Genomic DNA, 26,309 nt, shown 5'->3' on the forward strand with positions numbered 1-26,309 from the left:
TAATCACAGTTCTTAATGTGGATAATCACATTTACAACAGCTTCTAGTTATCTCCCTGTCAGTAGCTGCCAACATTTTTTAGGATAGCTATGTAGATTAGTGACAACAGAACCATGAAGAAATATCACACGTATCTTATTTTTCTGACATTTAAAATAAACTTATTCAAAAAGCAGAAAATATTCAGTGCTTGCTTCCTATCAGTAAAAGCAGTCATAAACATTTTTCTTAGCATGGTTCAGTACAAGGACACAAGTGTTTCCAGTACCTATGAGGTTTCTGTATTTTGTAGCCTATATACAGAGGCTACACCAGCTGACTTCTGGTTTTTGCATTTAAAGCAAGCTGGCTCTCAAAAAAAAGGTACTGGTTTACTGGTTGCATGTTAACTCCAAAAAGTGTGTTCATCTGACAAGGACATTGACTAAGAGAGACTAACTACTGCATCATCTGCCTGGCTCCCTCACCCCTATGCCAAGCATACAACGTACATATAAAATCTTTGCAGCATGGTATTTAAAACCTGCCTTTTGCATTGGCTGGATATCTAATCCACTGTGATCCAAATAAAATGAACAAACCCCTTCCTAGAGTACTGCAGAAATCTGTAGTGATTATTTTAGAGCAGATATTTACACTGTGTCCTTGCACTTCAGTAACATGAACACCAAAGACAGGCGTGTTCTTCACCTGAACAAGAACAAAATGATGAGTGTTCATTCTAAAAACCTTAAACACTATTTCATGAGTAAAGGCAATGTGGTGATATCCTGAAAAATAATCAGCCTGAAACGTCTGGGCTATCAGAGCAGACTTGCAGCACTAAATGTGTTGGAAAAAGCAAACTTTTCAGTTGGCCTCAGTCCACATCAATATGTATGGAATAAACAGTGACTGTGCTTTTGTAACACATCCCTTATTTGAGGGATAAATGCATAAGAGTATTTCGCAGTGTTCTATTTTCACATTCATTAATGTCAAAACCAGAGCCTTCCAGTGGCCTTGCTCTGCTCAGGACTGTTATCACTAATGGATCTACCACAGTCTCAATCTCCCAAACTTCACAGCTCATTTCTTCCATGCTAGCACTCATACAGACCATTTGAGGGGAAAAAAACCCCATATCCATATCTAAGCTCCATGATTCCTCACTTTCTATTACTTCTCATAACACAAAAGGGTAGATGATTTTAGCTGGAGTGTGAAAGAGAGAATAAACCCCAGAAACAGATCTTAACTCCTAACATATGCAACAAGATGTCTGAGCACAAATTTTTTTCCAGGATTCACTACTCAACTGCTTCATGAGCATCAGGAAGTCAATGCCCCCCAACCCACAGCTCCATTTCTCTGAACTCATAGCAATATTGCCTTTTTATAATTTGCAGCTTGGAAAAACAGGGGAAAACTGTAATGAATTTGGACTTTTTTTTTTTTTAGCCAAAGGAAGGGAAGAGTAAAAGAAAAAACTGTAAGTTTTTTAAAAGAAACTCTGCAGCCCCAAAGCCAGTCCATCTTATGATCTAGCTGACAACACTGTTACAAGATTCAGCCTCACTGTCAACTTTCAACTTTCACTTGCTAGAATTTAAATCTAATGCTTCTTGTCTGCTACATCAACAGAAGAAGAGAAGAAATTATTGAGATGAGATGGAGAAGAAATGATTCCCTTGGTCTTTGCATCATCATACTCACTTAACTTTAATCACTGACTGTAGAAATTCTATCATATCATTATATAATGCAATCCATTGTATGTATTTTGGAGTTTCAGTCAATGTAGACTAACTGTATGGGAACTATTTGATATATCAGATAATCCTAGCTGCCTAGGGTGGAATTCATCACCATTTGAGGCAAGTAACTCAGACTTCATTTATAGTCCATGAAGTGTTGGCCATGATGCTCCTCATCTTCAAGTCCCAAGTCTAAAACAAGTCATAAAAGGCCCAGTTCCACTCCAGGATTTGGTGAGCAGAGGGTGACTGTCTCAGCTACGGATGCACACATAAGAAACACAGACTCACAGAATTTCATTTGCAAGGGAGCTTTGCAGGTTATCTAGTCCAGCCCCCCGCCCAAAACCAGGCCACGTTGCTCAGACCTGGGCCCAGTCAAGTCCTGACACCTCCAAATTTCATAAACTCTGGACAAAGAGTTTTGAAAATTGACAGTTCTCACAGTTATAAAAAAAATTCTTGCTATCTTATGGAATCTCCTATTTTTCAACTTGTGCCCATCACAGATGTCTAAAATCACCTGAGATCTGACCCCTATAATGCAATTAACAGGTTACTCTCTTACAACAGTGTGCTGCTGCTCACTTTACTTGAAGGTCTTTGGAGCAAGCAAAGAATTTTTAAACTTGTGGTAGCATGTTCCAAGCATCAGCAAGACAGGGAGTTTAGAAAGGTCTAAAGGTTTCAAAACAGTGTTTCTGGATGAAGAAAGTAATGAGATTCCTCCCCTCAGATGCCAAGTACAGAAATTAATAAGATGGTTGGGTTTTGGCTTTCTGTTCAAAATCTAAGAACAGAGAAATATAAACAAAATCAATTAGAAAATCTAGTGTTCATTTGGAGGAGATCCATTGATAATTGGAAAGACTAATCTAAGGGACATTAGAGATGTTACTATGAGATTACAGAAAATAAAAGAAATGAGAGCTTCAGAAATGTGAGCTGCCCAGGAACTTCTGAGTAAAATCTATGCATTTGTAATAGACAAAGCTCATCTGCCTGCTTATAATTCAGGAAAGATCAGTGTTGTTATGAGTATAGCAGAACTTGAATAATAAATTTAGGTGGAGACCATCATTTGCACTTCCCATTTGGTTAGAAGGGCATTGTAACAGCTGTTTTTCTCACCAAAGGCAGCTGACTGGTGATATTATTTTTCAATTAATGATGTTACACTATGAATAGATTACTGCATGAAGGAATGAAAACAACTACAATTAGTGAAAGAAATTCAGCAATGTAACAAAGTAAGTTTTGGTTTTCATTTAATTGGAGGGTAGGGAAAGTCATAGATGGAATAAACCCCTTCTAGACACAGTGAAATTTGTATGCTGAAGGCTCTCAAAACAATCTGAGCCAGACTGAGTAAACAGATCTAGAAAGAAAGAATTAGAGAAGTGTAGAAGAGCGGAGAACAAAGATGCCAAAGACTTAGAGCAGTGTAGAGAAAATCCAAGAGGATTTTGTTTTTTAAACAAGAGTGCAATTTTGCACTGAATCCTCAAATGAATAGAGATTTCAGTTATTTAGAACTGAAATGCCATCCCTAAGTACCTTTACATTGTTACATGCACTAAGCCAAGCTGTGTAATTCCACACTTGGTTGATTGTGAAAGCAAAGCTTTTTAGTTTTACATTCCATATCACAATAGAAGAAGAGACGATACCAAAGGAATGCAGCCTTATGTTAAAAGACAACACCCTACTGCAGTGGTGCTCATGAACTCCATTCCATACATTAAGTCACATTTCATACTATCTGTGGAAAACACAGCCTAATTTGGGTGTATAAGATGTGAGATCTATTTTAACTAGGCTTAGAGCTCTAACGTACTCCTCTAGCATAAAATGAGGAACAAATCAAATAGCTGAAACCTCTGGGCACATATTACTATGTCTTTAACCACATCTCTAGGTCCTAATTCTTCTCGAAAGCAAATAAAATCACTAAATAACATTAAGGGGTAAAGAAATAAGACCCAGGAAAAATAAAATCTGCTTTGCAGGCACATGACTTATGACCAACACCAATACATTGATAATATATGCTCTACACCCTGCTATGAATGAATATATGTGTGAATGCCAGCTGGTGAAAACAAGACTCTTTCAAAGCTTGGGTTTTCTTTCTTGCGTCATTCTTCTCTGCTTTGTGCTCCTTTCCCAGACAATAAGCAGGGGAGCACAATTAGATTCTCTCTATGTACAGCAAAACATCAAGAGCTCACATTCCAAGGACCCACCCCTCATAATTCACATCTTGCAGCTTTTCTTTCTTAAAAAGACTATGCCTTATAGCTTTACACATTTACTGTTTCACTGTCTTGCCCTGAATCAGAAATTGATGAAAAATTCCTTGCAGTTAATTGAGGGACAGAGATATTGGAAAGCTGATCTTTCTGATCCTCTTTGATTTTACAAAAACTATATTTTTCTGGTCGGTGAAATCAGGATTAATTTCTCTGTCTGAAAATGCAAAGGACCTCCCACTATCACATTTGCTACATCCCTCCCCTAAAACCCCCAAAATAGAAAGGATAAAATTGCTCTCTTTCTTTTTCCCGAGTCTGTAGGAGTAACAGCCTGATTAGTAATCCCCTGTATAAGAAAGAAGAGTGCCCCAGCAAAGAGCGTGGGAACATAAAACTGCTAGAAGAGAGAAGCCAAGTCTTACACTTTGCCTATTCATTTCTAATAGAATGTATTCTCAGTAGACAGTTTTATATAGTAGGAGCTTGAGATTTGCACAGAAAGATAAACTCTGGTCAAGTATCTACATCCCATCTGGGATGGGCTACTCAGCAATTTCCAGCAAAAAATTTTTTCCTCATAACATGTCAAACTGTCATTTTGCACTCGTTGTACATTAAACATCCTTAATGTCAGTGAAAAAGAAAAAGGGGCTTAAAAGTCAGTGAAGAGCTGAGGGGACGCTTGGGTTATTGAACTGCTCCCTCCCAGAACCACTTCCTTCCTTCTCCCTCTGCCTTTAAAGGTTGTGGATGGTCACCAGCTCTTGCATCCAACACCATGGTCCTTCAAGAAACCTGCTGAGAGAAGCCTTTTTCCACAGCAGTATCTCAGTGTCCCAGGTGCTGCGCACCTGAAGCCCAAAGCCACCAAAGGATGTTCGTCCTTCGCAAAGCACAACAAATGCAGGACCAAGACAAGAACTGGGAAATGAACCGAAGGACAGGTGAGCAGACTGCAGACACAATTCTGATGAGCTATGATGAGGGTTCTCACACCTTGGAGCTGGGGCTGTACAGCCACGACTGGTTCTAACTGAGCACCTGCCTGGGGAAGCCAACCTGGCCCAGGGCTCTCTGAGAAAGCAAAGAGGAGACAGCCATGGAAGGAAACTTCTTGCATAATGCTTGATGCTATGAATTTCTGTAAATGCTCCACAGCACCAGCTGAGGAAGCAGTGCATGGGCTTTCTGTTCTGTTCACTGAAAATAAATATGAAAGAAGCTCTGAAAACCCATGGGAGATGTATTTATCGCAAATTGCAAAAAACTTTTGTCCAACATGAAAAATCCAAAAACTTTAATTTCCCTGACTTCTGCAAAGTAAAGGATGAAAAAACACATAAAAACTATCATAGAAATTCACACACCTTTTCTTTAGAACTTGAAAGGCCCACACGGTTCAAAAAAGAATGTATAAAAATTCCACTAGGGTTTGTGTTTATTTAAAGTATTCTTCACACATACTACTGCAGTTTATTTCCTACTTGTTCTGCAGCTACTGAAGAGTTTTGTTATCCAGCTCATCTTTCAGTAACTACGTGGTCTCTAAAAGCAGAAAAAATTCTGACTACTGAGGGAAAGAGAACATAAACATATTTTAAAATAGTCCACAAGTCCATCTTTGATTGTCTCCCAACCTGCATGCTTTCTATCAACTCTGTTCAATATACACTTTGATGTCTTGCTTTATCTAGTCATTATTTTGGGTTTATGTGGCAATTAACAAGCTCAGGTTTTCTGGAACTTCTGAAAAGAAAATGGACAGATATTTCTGTGAGTTTTGTGGTATATTTCTCACGTGACTGTGAAATTACTTTTTTTTCCACTTACAGGGTAAGGGTAATGCCATCTAATTTTCCCAAAGACGCGGTGTTGAAGATGCCACATACCTTCAGAAACATCAAAATGCATGCCAGTAACACATTGAAATAATTAATCTCATTTACACTACCTTCCAGGGAAATATTTGGTATAATCAGTGTCTTCCTCTTATATACCTTGCTTTTTTCCCTCCACACCAGAGATCAGAGAGATATTGTCTTTCAAAGCAAAATTTCATCTTAACCCAGAACACCCAAAAACTTCCAACTAAACCACTGGCATTTTCTACCAAATTGAAAATGGAGATTTATTACAAATATAGTAAAACATTTGAGTGTTTTTAAGAATATTTGAAGACCACAGCACACTTTGTAGTCAGACTAAATAAATAATTATTAAATAGTTTTTACATTTATATTTTAACCAGAGTCATTCATACAGTGTTTTAAAACATCATCAAGGGTACAATTTTTTTAAAAAAAGTTATATTTTGACTTACAGGGAAGTACAGAAGAAGTGATCCAAAAAGAATGGTTTCCAGCAGCACCAGCCCTGAAGCCCTGATACTCTAGAAGACAAAAACCAACACAAAATATTAGAAAATTCTCTCTCTGTGTCATTTTCATAAAGGTACCTTCACTTTTGTCAGTGTGACACTTCCACAGTAATATTTATTAAGCTGTCTGTCATGCTTGCATGCTCCACACTCTTTAAATCACAGGCCCATTACAATGGTTGTTATGTTACAAAATTAAATTTAAAATATCTTTTTCCTATGTTAACTGCCATTCAACAGACACTACCTGGATTTGATTTGAAATTGCTAAATTTGTTCTCAAGTGTCAAGACTTAGGGATTATGGGAATTACAGACATGAATTTAACCGCAGAATTTGTTCTGCATTGTTTAAATTTCAAGAAGTCCCTAGAATTTTTTTTTTTGCTAATTTAATATTAATGACTTAGCTTCCATAATAAGTATGAGTAATCTCCAATTTTACTGAATATAGAGTGTGCTCTTAGATGCAAGTGTATCTATCTACTTTTCCTGAAATTTTTGTACAAAGATGTTGATTCAATAACTTGTCAGGATTGTAAAATACTACACCATTCCCTCACCACATGTTGGTTAAGAAAACCAACATGGTTTTCTTAAATCACAAAATTTTTAAAAATCAATTATTTTTCCTAATACAAAGCTTATTCCAATAAGTTTGATGATTTAGGTACAGTGCAACTGTGCCTTATCTTAGAGACAAAACTTCAACGCTTGTGAGAAACTGAAATGTGAAGTTAAGGGTTAGTGGCTCAGAATCAAGCACTGCAAAAGCAGGAGTGCTCTGCTGATATGTGTGAGGTACAGCCCATGTGCAGAGGCTGTGAGCATCAGAGGATGACCAGGACAAATCAACCTTAGTTTGGCAAGAAGCTGGGTTTGAGTCACATAAGGGAAGAGGCCAATGAGAAGCAGATCCTGAGAGGTGGGATCATGCTTTTTATCATGCCAGCACCCTCCCTTCCACGAGTGGCTCCAACATCATACAAGGTAGAGGTCAGTGAGCTCACGTCTCTCAGACTGAGAAACACTCAAACCACTAAAGAGTATTTTCTTTTCTTATTATGTAGAAAGCATCCCTATATACCAGAATGACCAACAAAGCAACTGAAATGAGTTCCATATAGAGAAGATGGAAATTATCTAAAACATCTAGAATCCATTTAACCCCCATGTAGACTTTCTTTTCTAAACAAGTCTCTCACATCCTGATCAGTCTTTTCTTATCAAGCTTGTTTCTGGGCAGCATGATCATAAGCTAACCTGCTGGGACAAAGAGCTTCAGCATTTCCAGCTCTTCTTCCATAACAATAAATTATCCCATGATTTTCTTCTCACCTGTGCTCTGGTAGGGAGCATTCTCTGCGAATTCTATCTACTCTGCCTGCTGCCTAAAAGAAGTGTGGCTTACAGAGCAACTCTGGAATTCAAAATGGGCTTGAATCCAGGTTTTGACAATACTTTCACCCCAGTCTAGGGTATCAGGAGAGCAGGGGGCTTCACCTAATGTTTACAGACATCATTGCTCTTCTAAACAGGACTCCTTGGAAAATGGAATTTGCCAAGGAATACATTCTAGCAGAGATGAGTGCTATCCACAGTGATGAAGAAAAGCTCAAAACTTCCAAAACAAAATAGTACAACTATTTTTACATAAGTGTAGAGAAAATTTAAAAAACTGGTTGTAAACTGAAGTATAAGAATTCTTCCAAACTACATTTTTGAAATGGTTGATTTTCTCTACTGCAAAGAAAATGAGCTATTTTAACACTTGATTTTAAAATACTTTTGTTTCTTCCACAATGACCACTACAGCCCAAGAAGTCCTGGAAGAAAAAGTTACCCAGGACTGAAACTTTAATAACAGGGATTAACTGAAGAGAAGACAACCAAACTAAAGCAGAATTTTTCAAAACTAATTTACTAAAAATATTTTATTTGATATACAGATATTTCCAGAAGTCTGTGAGTAATATGCTTCCACCAAAAGCTGAATCTTCCACTGTACAGACCTTGCAAATACGGGTCCCTAAGGCTTGCCTGGGGGCAGGATCACAAATTCTTCCCTTTATGGGCATCTGCAACATACACAGCAGTGAATATGCCCACACACCTCAGGAAAAAAAGCCTTTGCTCCTTCCTCCTTTAAGAAAATAAATGAAAGAAAGTAAACCAATGATCATACAAAGTCTCCACCAGCCAGTGTCCACCTATACAGGCTGCACAAATAAAATTCTCCAATGGAATTCACAGAAATTTGGGCATTCTAGGACACAGCCCTGAAATTTCATGCACTGGGAATTTCTTCCACTTGGGTGTAATATTTGCCTGCTTTCTTTTTTATTTTTTTGCTTTTTTAATAGCTGTTTTGGGTGTTTTGCATCTGTCTTACTTGTTGGCACTTATTTTAGTTTTATTTATTTATTTCTCTGGCTGTTCATCTTGTGTTCAGTTTGTTTTGTGTGTTCATCTCCCATTCAGGGTTTCATTTCTCTCTTTACTTATTTGTGTCAGTAGAACTGTCCTTTCTGGATTTCCTGTCTCACTCAATGGTTACTCATTGCTGACACCTAAGTAATACTGCCATTTATTTTGTTTCTAGCTTCATACTAACTTTCATACTTAGCCACCTATACCATTCACTTATCTAGGTCTGCAAAGAGTACTGTTTGTGAAGGACTGGGTCATGCCTTGGGATTTGCTCAGTCTTCCATCCATCCATTCTATCCAGGCCACATTAGCAGCCTTTGAGATAATCAGTCATTCCTTAGCCTTGAATCTCAGAAAGTAACACCATATCTGTTAAAAATCCCATTAGGAAAGGAAAGTCATACATGCCTCTTGGCCACTGCTAAAGGGTCATAAATGAATGTTAAATAATTATTTGCACAAGGGAAATTTTTAAAAGTAGAGCTGCCCAAGTTGCATTAAGCATAACAAAACAAAAGCTGAATTGATGTATTACCAAGCACAGAAGAGACTGCATTTCAACTGTCTGTGGTCCTAAGCAATCCAGGAAATACAAGAGCATTAATCAGCACTGAATTCCTGAATGTCATCACATAAATCAGTGATATGAGTGTTGGAGTATTTTCATAGTAGAGAAAAAAAAAGCCAAAATAAAATTAAAGTCATCCTGTATTGGTTACATTGTGTAATACTGAATTAACTGAACTGAATTAACTGCAGACTTTTGGTGTCAGTCCAGGAAGACTGCAGGTTCCTCCAGGGCCATATGTCACTGTGTATTATATGAGCATGGCACCATGGAAACCTAGTGAGGGGAAAAGGCTGGCATATTTTGATTTTTTTCACTTTTGTTAAACAGTTTTGTTAAACAGTTTTGCCATTTCAGTAATAAAAATAACCAAAGAGGGCTGTGACTTACAGAAAATTTCCTTTTACAAAGGTGGCTTCACCAGAATGTGAGCTTGCTTTTCAGATAAATAAAGCATATCAGAAACCTTTAGAGGAAAAAAAGTCAGATACACTTCTTCTTTAATCCCAACTTTGAATATATTCATATTTATTAAACTGGAAAGTGTATCTACACTCCATGTGTAAGCACATATGGATACATGACAGAATGGTCGAGAAGCAAGGAAATATAGAGAACGGGCACAGGTTTGCTCTGCTGTGCTAAGCTGATATGTTTGAGGTGACTAGAAAAATTACTATGTAAATTGTCCCAAAAGAAGTGCAATAAAAAGTGCAGCTAAAGGTAGATGGGAAGGCAATGTGCTTGCTCTGCAGTGCTCCCAGGAGGACCCTGGTGGTGCAGGTCTGGCAGATCCATCCCACTCTGCACATGAGGAAATGGGAGATGTGATGAGACCTTACAGGACACTATTCCCAAAGCTGTCTCTTACTTCTCTGAAAACCCTTCCTGTTCAAATTATTTTTTTTCCTGGTACAGGTGGTTCTTTACTTCTATTAAATTAAAGAAGTGGGAAGAGATTTTTGTCATGTTGAAAATATGTGGTCTGAAATGTTTTAGTACCAGTTGCTTCTCTTACTAAAATACACCTTCCCAATAAATAAATTTTTTCCACCGTGAGTATATTTTTGTCTTGATTTCCATGAGGTGTTTTTCTAAAGCCCATCTAAAGCCCTTTTTTCTCTGTCTTACCCCATATACCTTTTCCCAAACACAAAAACACTGTTATCTTTCTTGGTGAAAGAGCTGTGTGGAAAAACTAAATTTCAGGAATTTTATCTGAGTTTGAGTTTACTTTTAAGAAATAGACTGCACAGATTCTTCTTACTGTTCCCGAGGCTGAGCAGCAGCAAGATTTTGGTTCTTTTGTTAAGTAACAGAAGTTGGACTTCCAGTTCCCAGACACTGATACCAGGAATTGCAGAAAAGAGTGGAACCATATTTCAACTTCCAGTTCCCAGACACTGATACCAGGAATTGCAGAAAAGAGTGGAACTATATTTCATTGTGGTGGGCAACCTAATACTGTTCACACCTGGAAGAGGAGTACTGGGGACTAAAGAACAGGCATGAAAACAACTGGAAGGAATCCTCTAAATCCTCAGTTATCCTCCCTATAACAGTAGTGTCAGAAGTTATTTATTGTCTTGATAATAAATTCAGGGACTGATTAGGACCACTACCCATGAAAACGTAAATGCTGAATTCTTTAATGAGGCTTTGCTTTAATTTTATTGTTGCTGATTGAGGTACAAATTTTCAAACAACTCATTCCCAGCTAACTACAGGAAAAACTCCTCAATTCAAGGGAGAAAAAGTTATAACGCTTTTGAAAATCTCCCTGTAAAATAATGAGGAGGAAATTGTGTGTCCTGCTCAACCTTTCATCACACTAATACTTTTAACCTATTTGAATCATAGCCTCCTAATAGAACACAGATTTCAAGTACAGAAATATTCACAGTAAAGGCAAATTTTCCAAAAACAGGCCTACAGTTATGGGCTGCCACTTAAACTGTACTGACAAATTGTCAGAACTTTCTGGCATTTGCAGGATTTGTGCAGTATTCCTAAACCAAATAAATATAATCCTCATGTTCTCTCCTTTCCCTTTCAAGCCTTTGATGTAGACTTACATGAAGGTCAATTTTTTTTTTCTATGACTAGTTATAGTTGAGCTCAAACAGAATATAATTATTAAATTTACTTTTTACTTGAAAAAAAAGTCAGGAAAAGCAAAGGCCATCAATCAGAAAGCAATTTCATTACAAGTACTCAAGATTTCAGGCATCCAAGAAATCCCCAAATATTTAATTTTTTAATTCATGTGGCCCTTGATCCTTTCTGCTATACAAGTAACTAAATCTGTTGAGATAAATTATGATGAAGGTAAGGTGTTCTGCATTTAGAAACATGGGCATTGCTGAATCTAAGTTGCACTACACTACCTACAGGACAGACGTTTGAGAAAACAGTACTTGCTGGTGAAGAATCCTCAAAATAAAAATGGTTAATGTCCCAGGGACATCTTTTCTTATAAGGGCAGAAACTCCTTCCTTGGGGACATTCTGCTTAGATCAAGATACCTGCTTCTCCTCAATAGTGGTGAATATATACATCAAAGCAAATCAGTAATGAGGTAAACACCTACTTTCGATTTCAGTCTATTCACAGCTTTATGGTTAATTCAAAAGATGAATATGTACAATGACAATCATCAAAAATCTGGATCACTTAAATTGTGTTTCACTAGGTTATACATTCAATTAACACAGAAATTAAATGAAGAGCCAAAGACATTACTTTCAAGAATAAAATGCACTCTAATATTGATTAATCACCTAATCACCAAGAGATTAAATTGAATACACAAAAAATCTGATGAAATAGGAAACCAAACTTCAGGAGCAGGAGGCAGGGCTCAGTATGTTCCTCTATTTAGTTTACAAATAGCTTCAGAATACCTGAGCTAAATTTCAGCTTTCTTATGCAACATGGCCTCACCTATTACAGAAGATAAACCACAGCTAAATAAAATTGTCTGTATAAATTGTAGTTCAATCACACAGAAATAAACAATTTATGGCAAAATAATAAAAAAACCAACCTGACTGCAAAGTTCAAGATTCATAACATCTCAGAGGAAACAAACTGAAAATTATGTGAAAAGCATTACAATAAATCTGATTGAGGTAAAAAAAAAAACCCTCATTATTTTCATGACTTAGAAGGCAAATTAACTATAGATGAAAATCATTATAATAATTTCAGATCAGCCAAAACCTCATACTTTGGAAGGTTTAAAATCCAACTTCAGTTTAATTTATTCACTTTTACTTTACAAGAGCCAAATGCTAAACCACTCCAAATGACTACCTTATGATTGCATCTGAGAAATCCTAATCCCAAAAAGGGTGAGATTTTTTAGCTCTTCAGAATTTATTAAGCTAAGTAATTCCTCATTAAGTTTAGATCATGAAATGTATGTTTCACTGAAATAAAAGCACATTTGTTTTTGGAGGAGATACTGCTATGCATAACTTAATTATTATTCCTTCCAATGTATTGCTTAAAGTCCCAGCCTCAGGGAAGCCTCATGTTAGTGCAGACCCTGCACAAGGAATTAGTGGAAATGGCTGTGCTTTCTGCACAAAGTTGAGTTTAAGACAAGGGACAGCACATGGATACGGGCAGATGAGAAGAGCAATGGAACAAGGCAATATCACATTTCAGAACTAGCAATTAGTTGTTAGTCCCAGCCTATCATTATCCCACTCTAAGTTAAATACTTTGTCAGCACTTGAATCTGAAGACATGCTATGGAGAGCAGGGGATGCTCTCAAAAAGCCTCCACCAAGCATGAGGAAAGTATGAAGGGAAGAAGGGGTGTTTTTTGGAAAAGGTAACAAGATGAGGCTGGTGTGGACACTTCTGCGTCAAAGAAATGGCAGACATTTCTTTTCAATCAGGAGACAGGAAAAAGGTCAAGTGGGAGCTGAAAAAACCCAGAGATAAGCAGCTCATGTATGGTGTCAAGAGGGAGATGCAACGAAGACAGCAGAAAGTGGAAGAGCAGTAAATCATGGGCAGCATCATTTAGAACAGACAGGAGCAGGCTGTGACTGCATCTGCCAGCTGACAGGACGTGGCAATAGCCAAGACACAAGACACCAAACTGAGACAACAAAGAGGGCTGCAGACTGGCAGAAAACATTTATTAAAAGGGAGCTCAGAAGGAGTTCAGCAAGGCTTAGACATAGCCAGAGACAGAGATCTCCAGAGTTTGAAATGACCTTTGGTAACAAGCAGGTTGCTACAGTAACTATGAAAGGACCAACTGGGATATCCTAGAGGGAAGCAGGAGGAGATCAAGGTTTCTTTTCTGCTATATTGAAGTTGATGAGAAGATGTCAGAGAAAAATGTCATGATTTTATTCCATACAGGGGGAGGCATGGCTGTGACAAGGAAGGCAAAAGCAATGTGACTGTGTTCAGAGCACAAATTTCTAATGAGAAGCTGACAGCATGAGCCTGCTTCTAAAAACCTTCAACTTTTACCCAAAGAAATGAAGAAAAGAATGAACAGGAATATGTTTTAGTCTGAGTAATCTGTGTTCAGCTTGTACCACATGATATAGGCAAAACCAACCAAACAACCAAAATATTAAAAACAGCACAAAGTTTCTCTGAACACTCTACTATTAACTACAAGTTTTGCATTTACAAATAGGCAGTAAAAAATTGCAAGCCTTTTCCTAGAATAAGGTTTCCAATAGAGTTTTATTTCTACTATTTGAAAGTTCTCATGCTACATTTTTTTCCTGATGTTTTCTTTCCCTGTTTCGTAATTTACGTTACTTCTTTCTTCTCTCTGGGTAAAACTTCTGAAAAACCTTATTTTTTTCATCTTCATAACAGCTTCTTCTTAGTTAAACTGGTTTTTCAACATCAAAATGGGGTCTTATTACTAGACCCTTAAAACAAAAAGAAAGGTGTTCTTCAGACATAGGTCTTCTCTTGGAGAGGCAGGCATGCCAAAGACCTCATGCAAGCCACCAGGGACTTTGCTATTGCTATTGATTGTACAAGGAAGGTTCACAGCAGGATGCAACTCCAAGACAAATAGCAGGATAAATAAATAATGTCGCCGTTATTCTGCTGACATGATAGGAAATCTCTTCCCAGCAAATCTGTAAATGCCCATTCAGGAGCCCAAATGAAACTTCAGATAAATGCAACTGTCCTGAAGTTACTGCATCAAAGAATCAGTGGGGAAAGCTTATTACCATGTGACAGACCATTCAGTCTACTCAGACACTCTATAAGGCCTATAAATATAAGACTCAGCAGGAATCAGAGAGTAACAGACAAGCAAAAATCTTAGCAGTTTGCTCAGTTTAATTGATGGCTCTGAAACAACCTTGGAAAAACTCTTCTATGAGATAATAGTCGTCACTGTTGGAAAATATTTGCTGGAATTCAAGCATTCAATTACTTAATTCTTCATAATTTATTTTTAAAGTGAAATGAAAGTGTAATAGAATTAAATGAATGTAGGCCTTCAAGGCTGCTACAGCTTTTACTTTGTTGACAGCTATATCCTTGTCAGCACCCCACACTGCAATTGCACTACCAGCTCCATTGATTTGAACTTTGGGGCTCTGTGCTGCAGTTTTGCAGAACAGTGGTAGAACAGAAGGTAGCAATGATTCACAGTCCACAGGGTCTTATGCAGCAAAACATTAAGAAAGCAAAGGCAAGGAATCTGTTTCAATGTCAAACTGGAGCAAATGTGTCACAATCCATGGCTGATTGACATCACTTTGAAGGCAATACACTCCTTGTAAAAAAACCATGAATGTTTACCAGATGGGCCCCCTAAGGTGTTGTGCAATTCAACTTTGTAGAGACAAGCACTGGCTTAATATAAAGCTATACAGAGAAGACTGCAGCTTTTGAATCCTTACAGCTATGGCTGAGTATTGATGAAAAGCCATTTTTATGACCTACGTTGTCCATTAGGAGTAGACTCTATCTAGAGTACTTTGGTTTTTTTTGCTTCCTACCACCCTGCTCTTCTCATTAGCTCTTCTTTATGAGGCTGAACTGAAATCAATGAACATATTTCATATCTAGATCTTTAGTTTCTTCACACTTAAGTTTTCATTAGACCTAAAGTGTCTGTAATTTATTTTTCTATTCACAAGTACTTGATGCCTCTAAACTGTATATTAAATGCAAATACATATTCATGTGAAACCTTTGGACTTATGAAGTGAATACACACAATACCCTGCAAACACTGCTGCCATGCCTACTGTTTTTGGGAACTCCAGCAGCCAGCACATCCTCCCTGAGACTCAAGTGCTGCTGCATGCTAATGGCCCCTTCACTTCTTATCTTGCCAACATGGCACTCTTAAGTTACTTAGGTGGGAATTAAGAAAGTACAGCACCCCTAAAAGCACATCTTAACTACACAGAAAAATGGGAAGGGACGTGCAAAAAAAGGAAATGAGAATTCCACTAAAAACAACAGTTTGGAAAACAACATCAGCAATGCCTTTAAACTTGCACGCCTGAAGACTACAATAAACTTCCTGAGAAATCACAAGAAACGAGGTTCTCACCCTAGGATAGGATGAAGAAAGGGTGTCTAATGCACTGCACAGAATGTGTATATGCTGAGTGAACTATCAGGTATGCCCACCAGCACAGCATGTAAAGGCAGCTGCTCCATCTGTGCAAGATCTTCCCTCTATCAAGTTTCCACTTCAGCTGAAATGTCAGAAATTGTTGTCTAGGGAGAAAAAAAGCAGAATGTGCACCAAAGATGAAAACCATCCAGGCATAAGCACATCAAGATGCCACTGTGGAGTAAAAAAAAAAAAAAAAAAAAAGAAAAAGGATTGGCTGATTTACATTAGAAAAAGAGGTATGTTTGCAAAGCCAGCATGCTTTAATATTTAAAGATGTATCACACATCAATAGCCTGTGATTACCTCATTCTGAATTACTGTATCTTATTGCGGCTGCAGTAAGGGAGAAAAGACATTCTTGATTTCTCAATATTAGAAAAGGGAACTACAGCAGAAATTTGCATGTTGCCTTTGCATCTATGTGCAGTTCTGTGCAGTATTTAAAATTGCACTGCTTAGGGAATATCTTCACAGTTTTGAAATCATATTTAGCAGAACACTTAAATATATTTACACTACATAAAAAAACGGGATAGTGGTGGCAGAGTGTATCTAGCCATCCTGTACTACAAAATTAAATCTGTATTTGACAGAGTAAAAACCATATTAAAACAGCCTGTAGCTATTATTTGCCACATTTCCTTCAAGAGAGGGAAAATTATTTATTCCTGTTGATGATTAGGCATATGGTCCTGTTAACTGTATTTACCTTGATTTGTGCTCAAGATATATATTTTCTTCCTCTCATTAAAAGTATTTATATTTCTGTATTTCCAACAGTTCCCAAATGTTCATAAAAGGGGGGTTGGGGAGGGTAGGGGTGGAGAAGACCAGTACAATAAAATGTCATTTAGTTAAAAAATTTCCAATATTTGAGATTAGAGATCATCCTGAACATGGCAAAGCCCTTCATTCCAATGGGCTCTATCACAGTCCATCATTGTTAATGCCATATGACAACACCATTCCAAATTACAGTGTTGAACTCTAAGCATTTTTTCCACTATTTTTCAGAGCTGAAAACAACCTCTTCCAATTGTTCTCACCACTTCCAATTTCACCTTGACATGCTGGATTTGCATCCAGAGACGCTGGCCACAGGAGCATCAGGAAGATGGAAAGCCCAGATCCCCATGCTCGCTCTCTGTTCCCCTATTTCCAGAACCTGGCAGCACCACAAGGGTGAGATGAGGGCAAAGCAGTCTGGCTTTAGTGCAACTACTTTGAAGCCTTTAGCCTTGATCTGATTGAGAATTCCCAGCAAACAAGACCCTTCTGAAAAGGTCTAGCATGAGTCAAGGCTGGCAGCACATTCTCATCTCTCCTTCATCACAAAGTAGCAATTAGTGCCTTCCACTCCATGGCTGAGATCAACTTCTGTGTTCTCTTTGCCAGTAGAGGTTCTTGGCATTTCTTAAGGGCACTTACAATTCCTCACAGCAGTTGTATTCTACCCAAAGCTCCCTGTGTGAGGTGGTAGGCTGCAAAGGTCAGTTATTTTCAGCTCTTCTTTCCCATTCATTTGAAAAGGCAGCTTTATAACTGATGAGCCTTTTAGGTTCTTTGCAGGTAATGTCCTTCCACAGTCCAGTACTTCATCAAAAACATGATTACAACAAAGCTGGTTTTCTCTTTAAGGCTCTGGTAGATTTCTAGCCCTATGTTAGGTCTGAAATTTTAAAAAAATCTGATTTTTATTCATAGTTTTTAAATGTTCAGTTTCTTTCTAGCAGCTTTGCTACCCTTACACTGCAAGTAATCAATGCAGCAGTTGGTCATTCCCTGTTTGAGCTCTCCCTTGGTTCACACAGCATTGTTTGCACAGATGAATTCTACTATTTTGTTGATGCTTTTTCTTACAAAATCACTGTTCAGCTTCTCATTTTTGAGAATATTTGTTTTAATATGATTTCTGTCCTTGTCTAAACAGCTACTTTTGTTAGCTTAGCCTCATATTTTTGGATGCGTTTTTTGTAGTGATGTTTGCATTATTAAATCAATACTAATGCCACAGCACATAAAGATGTTTGCTAGTATCACCTTGAGCTCTTTTGTTCCTTAGTTGTTCAACTTAGAGAATGTTTTGCACCTCTGTATGCAGCCATGAGTAAGGCTGAAGGTTGTTCTGCAAGATGCTCGTACTCAAACTCCGTCAAAGCCTTTGACAACCAAAGAAATAAGAGGAGCCTGTTCCTTTACAGACTCCTCTGTAAGGAGATTGCAAGTCTGTAAGACTCCTCAAAGACACATAACACAACTATCAACAGCACTGAGCCTGTGCCTTGTTTTGCATCCAGTGTCCCTTTCCTTCTCTGACACTGCAGAAGCCTCACCATCTTTCCAGGTCATATTCAAGAAAATCACTCTGTCAGACCAATCAAAACAGAATTCCAACATTTTCACTATTGAGGAAGATGTCTTTTTCCCAGGCTTCATCACACAATTCCCTCAGTGGCATTAAACTGGTGCTGTCAGGTGCTGTCAGCTTTTCTGATGGAATTTCACAAATTTTCATTTCCCTTAAGTTTTTGAGCCTCTCACACCTAGTGTCAATACCAGGTTCATGGCTTCCAGCTTTCACTACTGATTGGCACAAGGGCTGTCCACAGGAAAGATTTCTTTGACGTGATCCACACATCTAATTTCCCTTCTGTATTAGCTATGAACAATTTTTCCTCTTTTCTCTTTGTAAGGCACATTTCGCCCATTTACTCTCCTGCTGAAATGCTTCGCCTTTTCCACCTTTGCTACTGCGAGGCAGTAGCATCACCTCTTTATCTATTATATTTTTCATCTTTTTCTGTGTTTCCCTACAAATCTTTTCACTAGTGGTTTAGCTTCTGCTACTCCTTCTGTGCCTTCTTCCAGATTTTTTTGTGTTCTTATCGTTTTGGAGTTCTTCCTTCTCTTGGCAATGGGCCACCTTTTCTGCCTGTGGCTTTTCTCCAGTTATGACTCTTGCAGTTAAATAACATTACTGCTGAGCTGATCTCAGGGCTGCTGAGTCACTTTCACCTGTGTTTGACAAAGCCTCAAAAGAATTCCACAGCACTGATCAGAGCTTTGTCACAGTACCTTTTTGCCACTCCATTCTGCTCTTTTGGCCAATTCCAACATCTGCTGAAATCACTACTGTGTACTTACATTTACAGGTTGGCAATGGTCAGATTGGTCAGTGGTATCAGTAGTTTGGATCAACTGTATTTTGGATGAACAAGCTGAATTTTGTTCTGTCACCTATCAAATGTGCAAGTCTACATGAGTAACTACAAGGTTTTCAAGAAGAGACATGAAATCTAACTTAATGATGCTTTGCCAAGAGAACACAAGATATTCTGCTTTAGACTCTAGTGTCCTACCTCAGTTCATGGCCTGTGCTGCATTATTAAAGAAGCACACAGTGATCCTTCCTGATCTATCCTCCAAGTTTCCAACAATAAAATTATGACCTTGAAGCATCAGATATTTCACCAAAACCACTGTGTTTAAACATCCAAAAATATAGAAACATATATAGAAAGATATATATAGAGAGGGAAATATCCTCCATGATTCCTTCCTATCTGAATTGCTTTATACTTTGGGATTGTAGCATTCTTTGCCAGTGAGTGACATAAAGCAACTAAAAGTTTTGTAATGCAACTACTTCTTTTTTTTAAAAACATTTGAGAGATCCCTTGATCCTTAAACCCTGTAGTGATACTCTAAGAGGCACCATGAATATATATCTATGTTTGCACATCAACATCCCACTACTGCACATGATTTTATACCATATTTCCTGCCCTGACTTTTCCTCTGCCACTCCTTGGTCACCTACAAATAGTGCAGCTCACCTAGACCCTTGAGGCCAAAATTTTAAGAGCTTTTGGTGGCAGACCTTGGAAGAAGTACTCTCATACCCACATGCTCATAATCCTCCTTCAAAGAGCTACAAATACATTTGTAGGGCATCATATTCTCACAAAAGCCCACTTCCCACATTTGCCCATGGACCCAGTAGTTTTGTTATTTATTACCATTACTCTGAATTTCCATGCGCGAAAGTTGGACCTACTGATCTTTAGTTCTTGTCACTGTTATAAGGAGTCTTTATATAAATAGAGATGTCAAATTCCTATCTTCCATTGCTCCTCTACTGCCCTTAATGTAAACTTATTGCACAATAAATAGTTTGACGGTTTTCTAGATAGAAGTCTGAAGAGGATTCTTCAGAGGAACCTTAAGAAGTTCTAGAAGATGAGACTTAAAACTTCATGAAATCCAACTTAATGATGCTTTGCCAAGAGAACAAAAGATATTCTGGTTTAGAGATTTGTAGAAGTCCCTCCAAAGAGAAGCCTGGCTTTTAAAAGCCAGTCTTCCGGCTTGCTATAGGCTTTGCCTATTTATTACCATTCCTTTTATCAAGATCTGAGTGGGAACTCACAAGCTGGTATTTACCAGGTTCTCTGTAGAGTCTTATTACTGCTTAGGTGAGTAATAATGATCTGTCAAAATGAAAGGTGCATCATCACATTTTGTCAGTAACACTCTGGCAGTAATTGTCAAAAAGATCTCTGCTCTCATGGCCGTGCTCTGTGGCAGTGCAGCACTCCATCTTTCACCTGTGGTTGGTGTTTCAGCACCTGCCTTGGATCTCACATATATTCCATACTGTTGACAAACTAGGCTGATGGCAATTTTCCACTGTAAGTACTGCTTGGTCACAAAAAGTACAACCAGTGTGATCTGAATAGCTGAGGTATTTCTTCACTTCCCTAAAATACTTATGATCTCTCTCTGCTCTTACTGATATGTTGATCTTTTTTAAGACAAAAAAATGTCTTGTCACTTCCATCATAAGCTGAAGGATGCTTATGGACCTTTATCACTCTTTTTGTGAATTATTATGTATCACTGCCAAGGTACCTGGGGTGTTTCTTCCCAAGTGCTTTCTGTTGGCAGACCTTAACTTTTCAGGACCTTAGTTTTTTGAAGGTAGCAATTACCAGGAGGGCCCATGAAGTACAAGCATTGAGAAGCCTTCTGCAGTCACTTTTACTGAAGAGGTAACCTGATCCCATTTACCTTCTGATTTTACTGATCAACAGATAGATCAAAATGTCATCTATCTCTTCATTCCTTTCAGCACTGAAAAGGCCTTAATTTAACATCTTTTATTTTCAACTCCCATCTTTTGCTCCCTTAAACACTTTGAAAATTTGCTTCTTGATATAGTAGCAGTATGCTGTTCTTTCTGTTAAAATGTTGCATTAAAACCTATTTTTTGCAACCATTTGAATATTGTAGTGCTACACGTGGGAGAGAAATGCTCTTCTCTGACTCCCACACAGCACAATGGAAATGAGCAGTTTAACACAGCAACTTTAATCACAGACATATATACTAACCTAATTGTGGTTTGCTTCACTAACAGTTGGAAATTCTCAAAAGGGCAGATATTTTGAATATACTTCAATATGTGTTTCATTTTCATGATTTTGGCAGAGGGTACATATTAAGCTACTAGTTTTCTTCCTTCACTCCAAATTTCTGTCATTTCCCAAAGTAATCAGCAGTTTTCTTATGCAAATACTCACTGTTCTCAGTATGTTTGCCCTTCATGCAACATGTCGTGGTAAACACACAAGACCTTTTTCATGCTTTACCAACAAGATAAAAACCACTAAAGGAATATCCAAGAAAAACTCAACTGAATGACATGAAAAGCAATGAAAAATATATCAGTTACTATTCCTTGAAAACATCAATCATAATGGAAAGCTTTGTTAATCACCATATTATTTATTTTGTCTCATTTCCTTCCCTTTTCCTTGTGAGATACACATTTAGAGAAAAGTTAACTTTCCTGTAATGTACCAAAACTGTAATTGAATCCATCTCTGGTCAACTGAATGAACAGCAACGTCTCAAAGGCATAATTTTTCGTTCAGGGAAAAAGAATGCTTTGCTTTATGACTGATTCTCACTCATTCATATGTCATGATTAACAATGGGAAGAGGGAATCTGGAAAAAAAAAAGCACAAACTTTTTCCTAATGACTGAAAAACACTTCAGAGACAACAAAAGATGTGTATATGCTGCTTACTATTGCTTTGGCATTAAAGATTCAGATTCCATCTGTTTCTTTATTCATAGACTGCTTTGGAGAACTAACTAACCATCACAAATGTAAAAATGTGCTATTCATCACTAGCAGGTTTTGTGAAATAGAAGATTTCTGTGTTATGTCTAATAGAGATAGATCTTTTTACTGTAGCAGATATCTACATCAAAACATAAGCAAGCGTGCAAGTGCAAGAGTGAAAACTATTTCTCAACCTGTTTGTGAGAAAATATAAATATTTCCTATAAAACCATCAATATTGTTGTGTGTAAAAAAGAAGTGAAGCCTAGCTTGCAATAGCTGCATATCACTTTCTAAGTCTAGAACTAGTTTTCATTCACAAGAAATGCTTGTCATGATGTTGTTTATGACATTAAAAGTGAGTAACATTAACAGATTAAAACCTCACAAAATCAGAATGAAGTTCTTCTGCAAAGTTAATGTCAAGCAACTAAACAGATGCCTACAACAAACCTTTCATAACAAAAAATTTTATAAATACAATTAAGTCTGTAATTTGAATCATTTACTATAATATCATTAAATACAAAGACGCTGTCAGAAACAGAAGAGATAAAAAAAAGGAATGTAATTGCTCGTTCTGTGATTTCCTGGCAGGATATTAAAATCTTTCAAAATGAGCCATGCATTTGTAACACAGACACTGCAGGATCAGGAAGACTGTGGGATCAAGTGTTCCAAAAACCAAAATGGAAATACTTATCTAGGTATAGAAAGTGGATGAAGCTATTAATTTCAATAATGTAGCATACTGTGTGCACACCTACATTTCCCAAATGTAGGTAGTGAATATATGCCATCTTCAGTTAATTTCTTTTAAGTAAATTTGAAGTTTCAGAGAATATTCTGCATTTACTGAGGCAACAGTGAGATTCCAAGAGATGTTACCAGATTTTCAGTGAGGTAAAAGCAGAAAGTTCATTAGCTTAGTACAAAAATGCTGCATCGGCAATTTACAGATACTCCTTATTATACTATTGCTTTAGTGTAAAAAATAATAATATTTAACCATAGAATCACATTTAAACTCTCTAGAATTATTCAGAAAGATTTCTCTTTGCCATAATTATTTTCCAACTAGTCACTCAAATATATTGAAACCAAACATGATTCCTAGTAGTGGTAATGCAGAGATTTTCATTATCCCAAGTTTCTAAAAACCCCATGTCCCTTTAGATATGTGCTTAATTAACTGGCCTGATTTTCCAAAATTACTTAATAGTTTCCTTGATTTTTGCTGAACATCTATAAATGCAAGCATATTTCACTGGAAGACACAAATTGCTTTGCCCTTTTTTTTTCTTCTTCTTCTTCCCCAAAACCACATAAAAAATTCAGGAAAACCTTCCTGTTTGGAAATCCCATCCTCCCCTTGAGCTGCGCTCCTTGCCTGAGAAACTGACCCTCCAAATGGGGAAGCTGTAGAACCAGGACAGACAAGCTTGTACCGCCCAGCGAGGGGGAACGCCCGAGAAAGACGCGCGGGTTTACCTTGGCCTTGCGGAAATGGTAGACCACCAGCATGCTGATGAAATCCAGCAGCATGCAGAGCGTCTGGAAGGAGATGATAGCCAGCCGTAAGTACTTGTCCTCCTGTGCATAGCAGGGAGTATCATCTGTGCAGAAAGAGCATCCTTCTCTGCAGGGTAGGCAGGTGTAGACTTCCTCTGACAATTCACCACCAGAAAAGCGATTTTCTGCATCCTTTCCTGAAAGTATCAGAAGAGCCAGGGGAGACACCTTTAGTTGTAGGGGATGGGGAATTCATCACCAGTCCTCTGCTGGGCTTCCTTTCCCTCCCATTCTTTCTCAATAGGTTACAAAATAGCTTGCCCAGCGCTGCTTTTCTCACTGAACCATCTTTTGTAACATTCAGAAAACACAGACCAATGAGGGAAAGTGAGCTTATTAAACATCAAATGCTTTCCTGTTACATTTAAAGTGGGCTAAATCAGCACAGGAAATTCCATGAAGAATTTTGAATGGGGAAAAATTACATGAAATATTTGGGAATAAGGAATGGATTTTACACAGACAGATGAAGGGCAGACCCATTAACTACCTGTAGTACAAGCTCTGATCCCATTTCAGATTGCTCTTCAATTTTATAAAAATGCTATTGAGTGAATTAATGAGCTTCAAATTAGATTAAAACCTTCTTAATTAACATTTGCTCAATAGGCTGCTGTATGATTTCACTACTCTGTCCCCAAAGCAAAACCAGTGCACTTAGACTAAGCATAGTTTTCCATTGTTCACACAAGCACACCAGGAAGTAGACACACCTATTTTGTCTTGGAAAATCAATTACTCTTGAACTGACATCTCACCCATCAATGTGAATCTATCAAGAGCACACACAGAAGGATTCCTAATTTTTCTGATCTTTTCTTGCCCATAAACCCTTTTAAGGCTGCTTACCTTACAGGCAATGAATAGAATTAAAAGATGAAAGAGGAAAGGGGCGGGGGGGGGAAGAATATTGTTAAATAAAAGGAAAAAAAGAATTTGTTGAAAATGTTTGTTATAGGCAAGACAGCCTTAGGAGCTCACAGAAACAACAAAATGTGGCTGAAGCCAAATCAATGGGTGTGTTACAATGTGTGATAACTCCTCTCACTTTTCACAATTCTAGAGAACTGCTTCAATTACTTTGATCAAAATTCTCCTTCTCTGTCAGGGAAAGTAGTAAATTATGGCTTGCTGAGTCCTTCAAGAGACAACCTATTCCACCTATGCTGCACATACACATGGGCTCATGCAACTCTCTTCAGACTTTTAGCTTGAAGCAACTGAAGCAGAAGGATTTCTACAAGGGTAATTACTTCTTGCTTTCTCAAATCATGTCCAAATGTGCAGGAGCACACATGTGCTGGGAAAGGGACAGAGGCCATGCTCCTTGTCCTCAGTGTAGGATGCTTCACTCCCACATCCCAGAGTGAGTAGAGAACAGGAGGGTATTTCTCATGCAGTTTGTGAATTTCTCCTTGGAGCTCTGTTCTGAACGAAGATGTCAGAAACCTGAATATAGCAGAGTAGTGCTGACTCATGTTGGAAGTCAGATTTTTAGATACCAGGAATCAGCAAAAAGAGATCTTGTGCTCTTTTTACCCAGACTGCGTGAGGAAGGAATGGAAATCCCGGAAAATAACGATGCTTGGGCATACCAAGCAGATGGAGAACCTCTAATGAACACTAATGTTGAAGATATTCTAGAACTGGAACTTCTCTTCAGAGCACACACCCATGGACCTCAGCCCATCATCATTCCAACAGCTTTAACAGAAACCACCTCCTCCAAATCTAACATCGGATCCCTGCTTCTTAATTACAGCTAGAGCAGCAGACCCACACTGTCCTCTGCCAGAGACAGAAGTCACAGTCTCCCACGTCTCATCTCCATATCCAAACCAAGAGTGCATTCCCTACTTCTCCACTTCATTTCCTCAACATTTAAGGTCATGTCACCCTTTCCACCACATATCTGTCCTTTATCATTTCTATAGGTGCCCTTCAATTAGCCCATCTCTTTAAAACCTCACATTTCTGAGCCCCGTAAGCCATTTGTTAATATATTTCTATTGTGTCAACTAAATAAATTATTTGCAGTATAAAAACTTACACACAGAAAAATATAGGTCAAGACCCACAGTTATGAGACTACTTGTCACAAATATTATATGAATATGGCTTGATAATTTAGCATGATTTTAAACTTGATGCACTTTATTTCTGAAATGATCAACCTTGAAAGTCATTGCAAATACACTATATTCCATTTTATCAAGAATTTTCTTACCAGAGTCATATGTGGGAGCGTCCTCGTGTGGATGCTCATCACATACCAGAGGGATAACAGTTAAATAAACAGTTGCATATTGAAGTGAATATCCCACAGATATGACTTTATAACACAACAGCAAGCTTTTGTTTAGGTGTGTCTGGTGTCATGTTTAGAAACGGGGATGGGCTGCACAGGGAGGTGGTGGAGTCACCATCCCTGGAGGAGTTTAAGGAAAGACTGGATGTGGCACTCGGTGCCATGGTCTAGTCTATGGCAGTGTTTGATCTTGGGTGGACACAATGATCTCAGAGGTCCTTTCCCATCTATTGCTTCTGTGGTATGGTGTGCTGTATAGAAAGGAAGATCACTGATGCACATCTTCTGCACTGGCT

At 38.0% G+C, this 26,309-nt stretch overlaps 1 protein-coding gene across 1 annotated transcript in view; it reads right to left on the reverse strand.

Moving 5' to 3' along the window:
* GPR158 (G protein-coupled receptor 158) overlaps nucleotides 1–26,309 on the reverse strand; it is a 184,804-nt gene that overhangs the window by 72,395 nt on the left and 86,100 nt on the right. Inside the window, exons 4-5 of the mRNA XM_059841506.1 lie at nucleotides 23,625–23,842; nucleotides 6,312–6,380 (exon numbers count right to left, since the gene is read on the reverse strand). Of these exons, the coding sequence (XP_059697489.1) occupies nucleotides 6,312–6,380; nucleotides 23,625–23,842 (287 nt within the window). The remainder of the gene's footprint in view (nucleotides 1–6,311; nucleotides 6,381–23,624; nucleotides 23,843–26,309) is intronic.

This window comes from Haemorhous mexicanus, chromosome 1 (genome assembly GCF_027477595.1).
Source record: "Haemorhous mexicanus isolate bHaeMex1 chromosome 1, bHaeMex1.pri, whole genome shotgun sequence".
NCBI classification, from domain to species: domain Eukaryota; kingdom Metazoa; phylum Chordata; class Aves; order Passeriformes; family Fringillidae; genus Haemorhous; species Haemorhous mexicanus.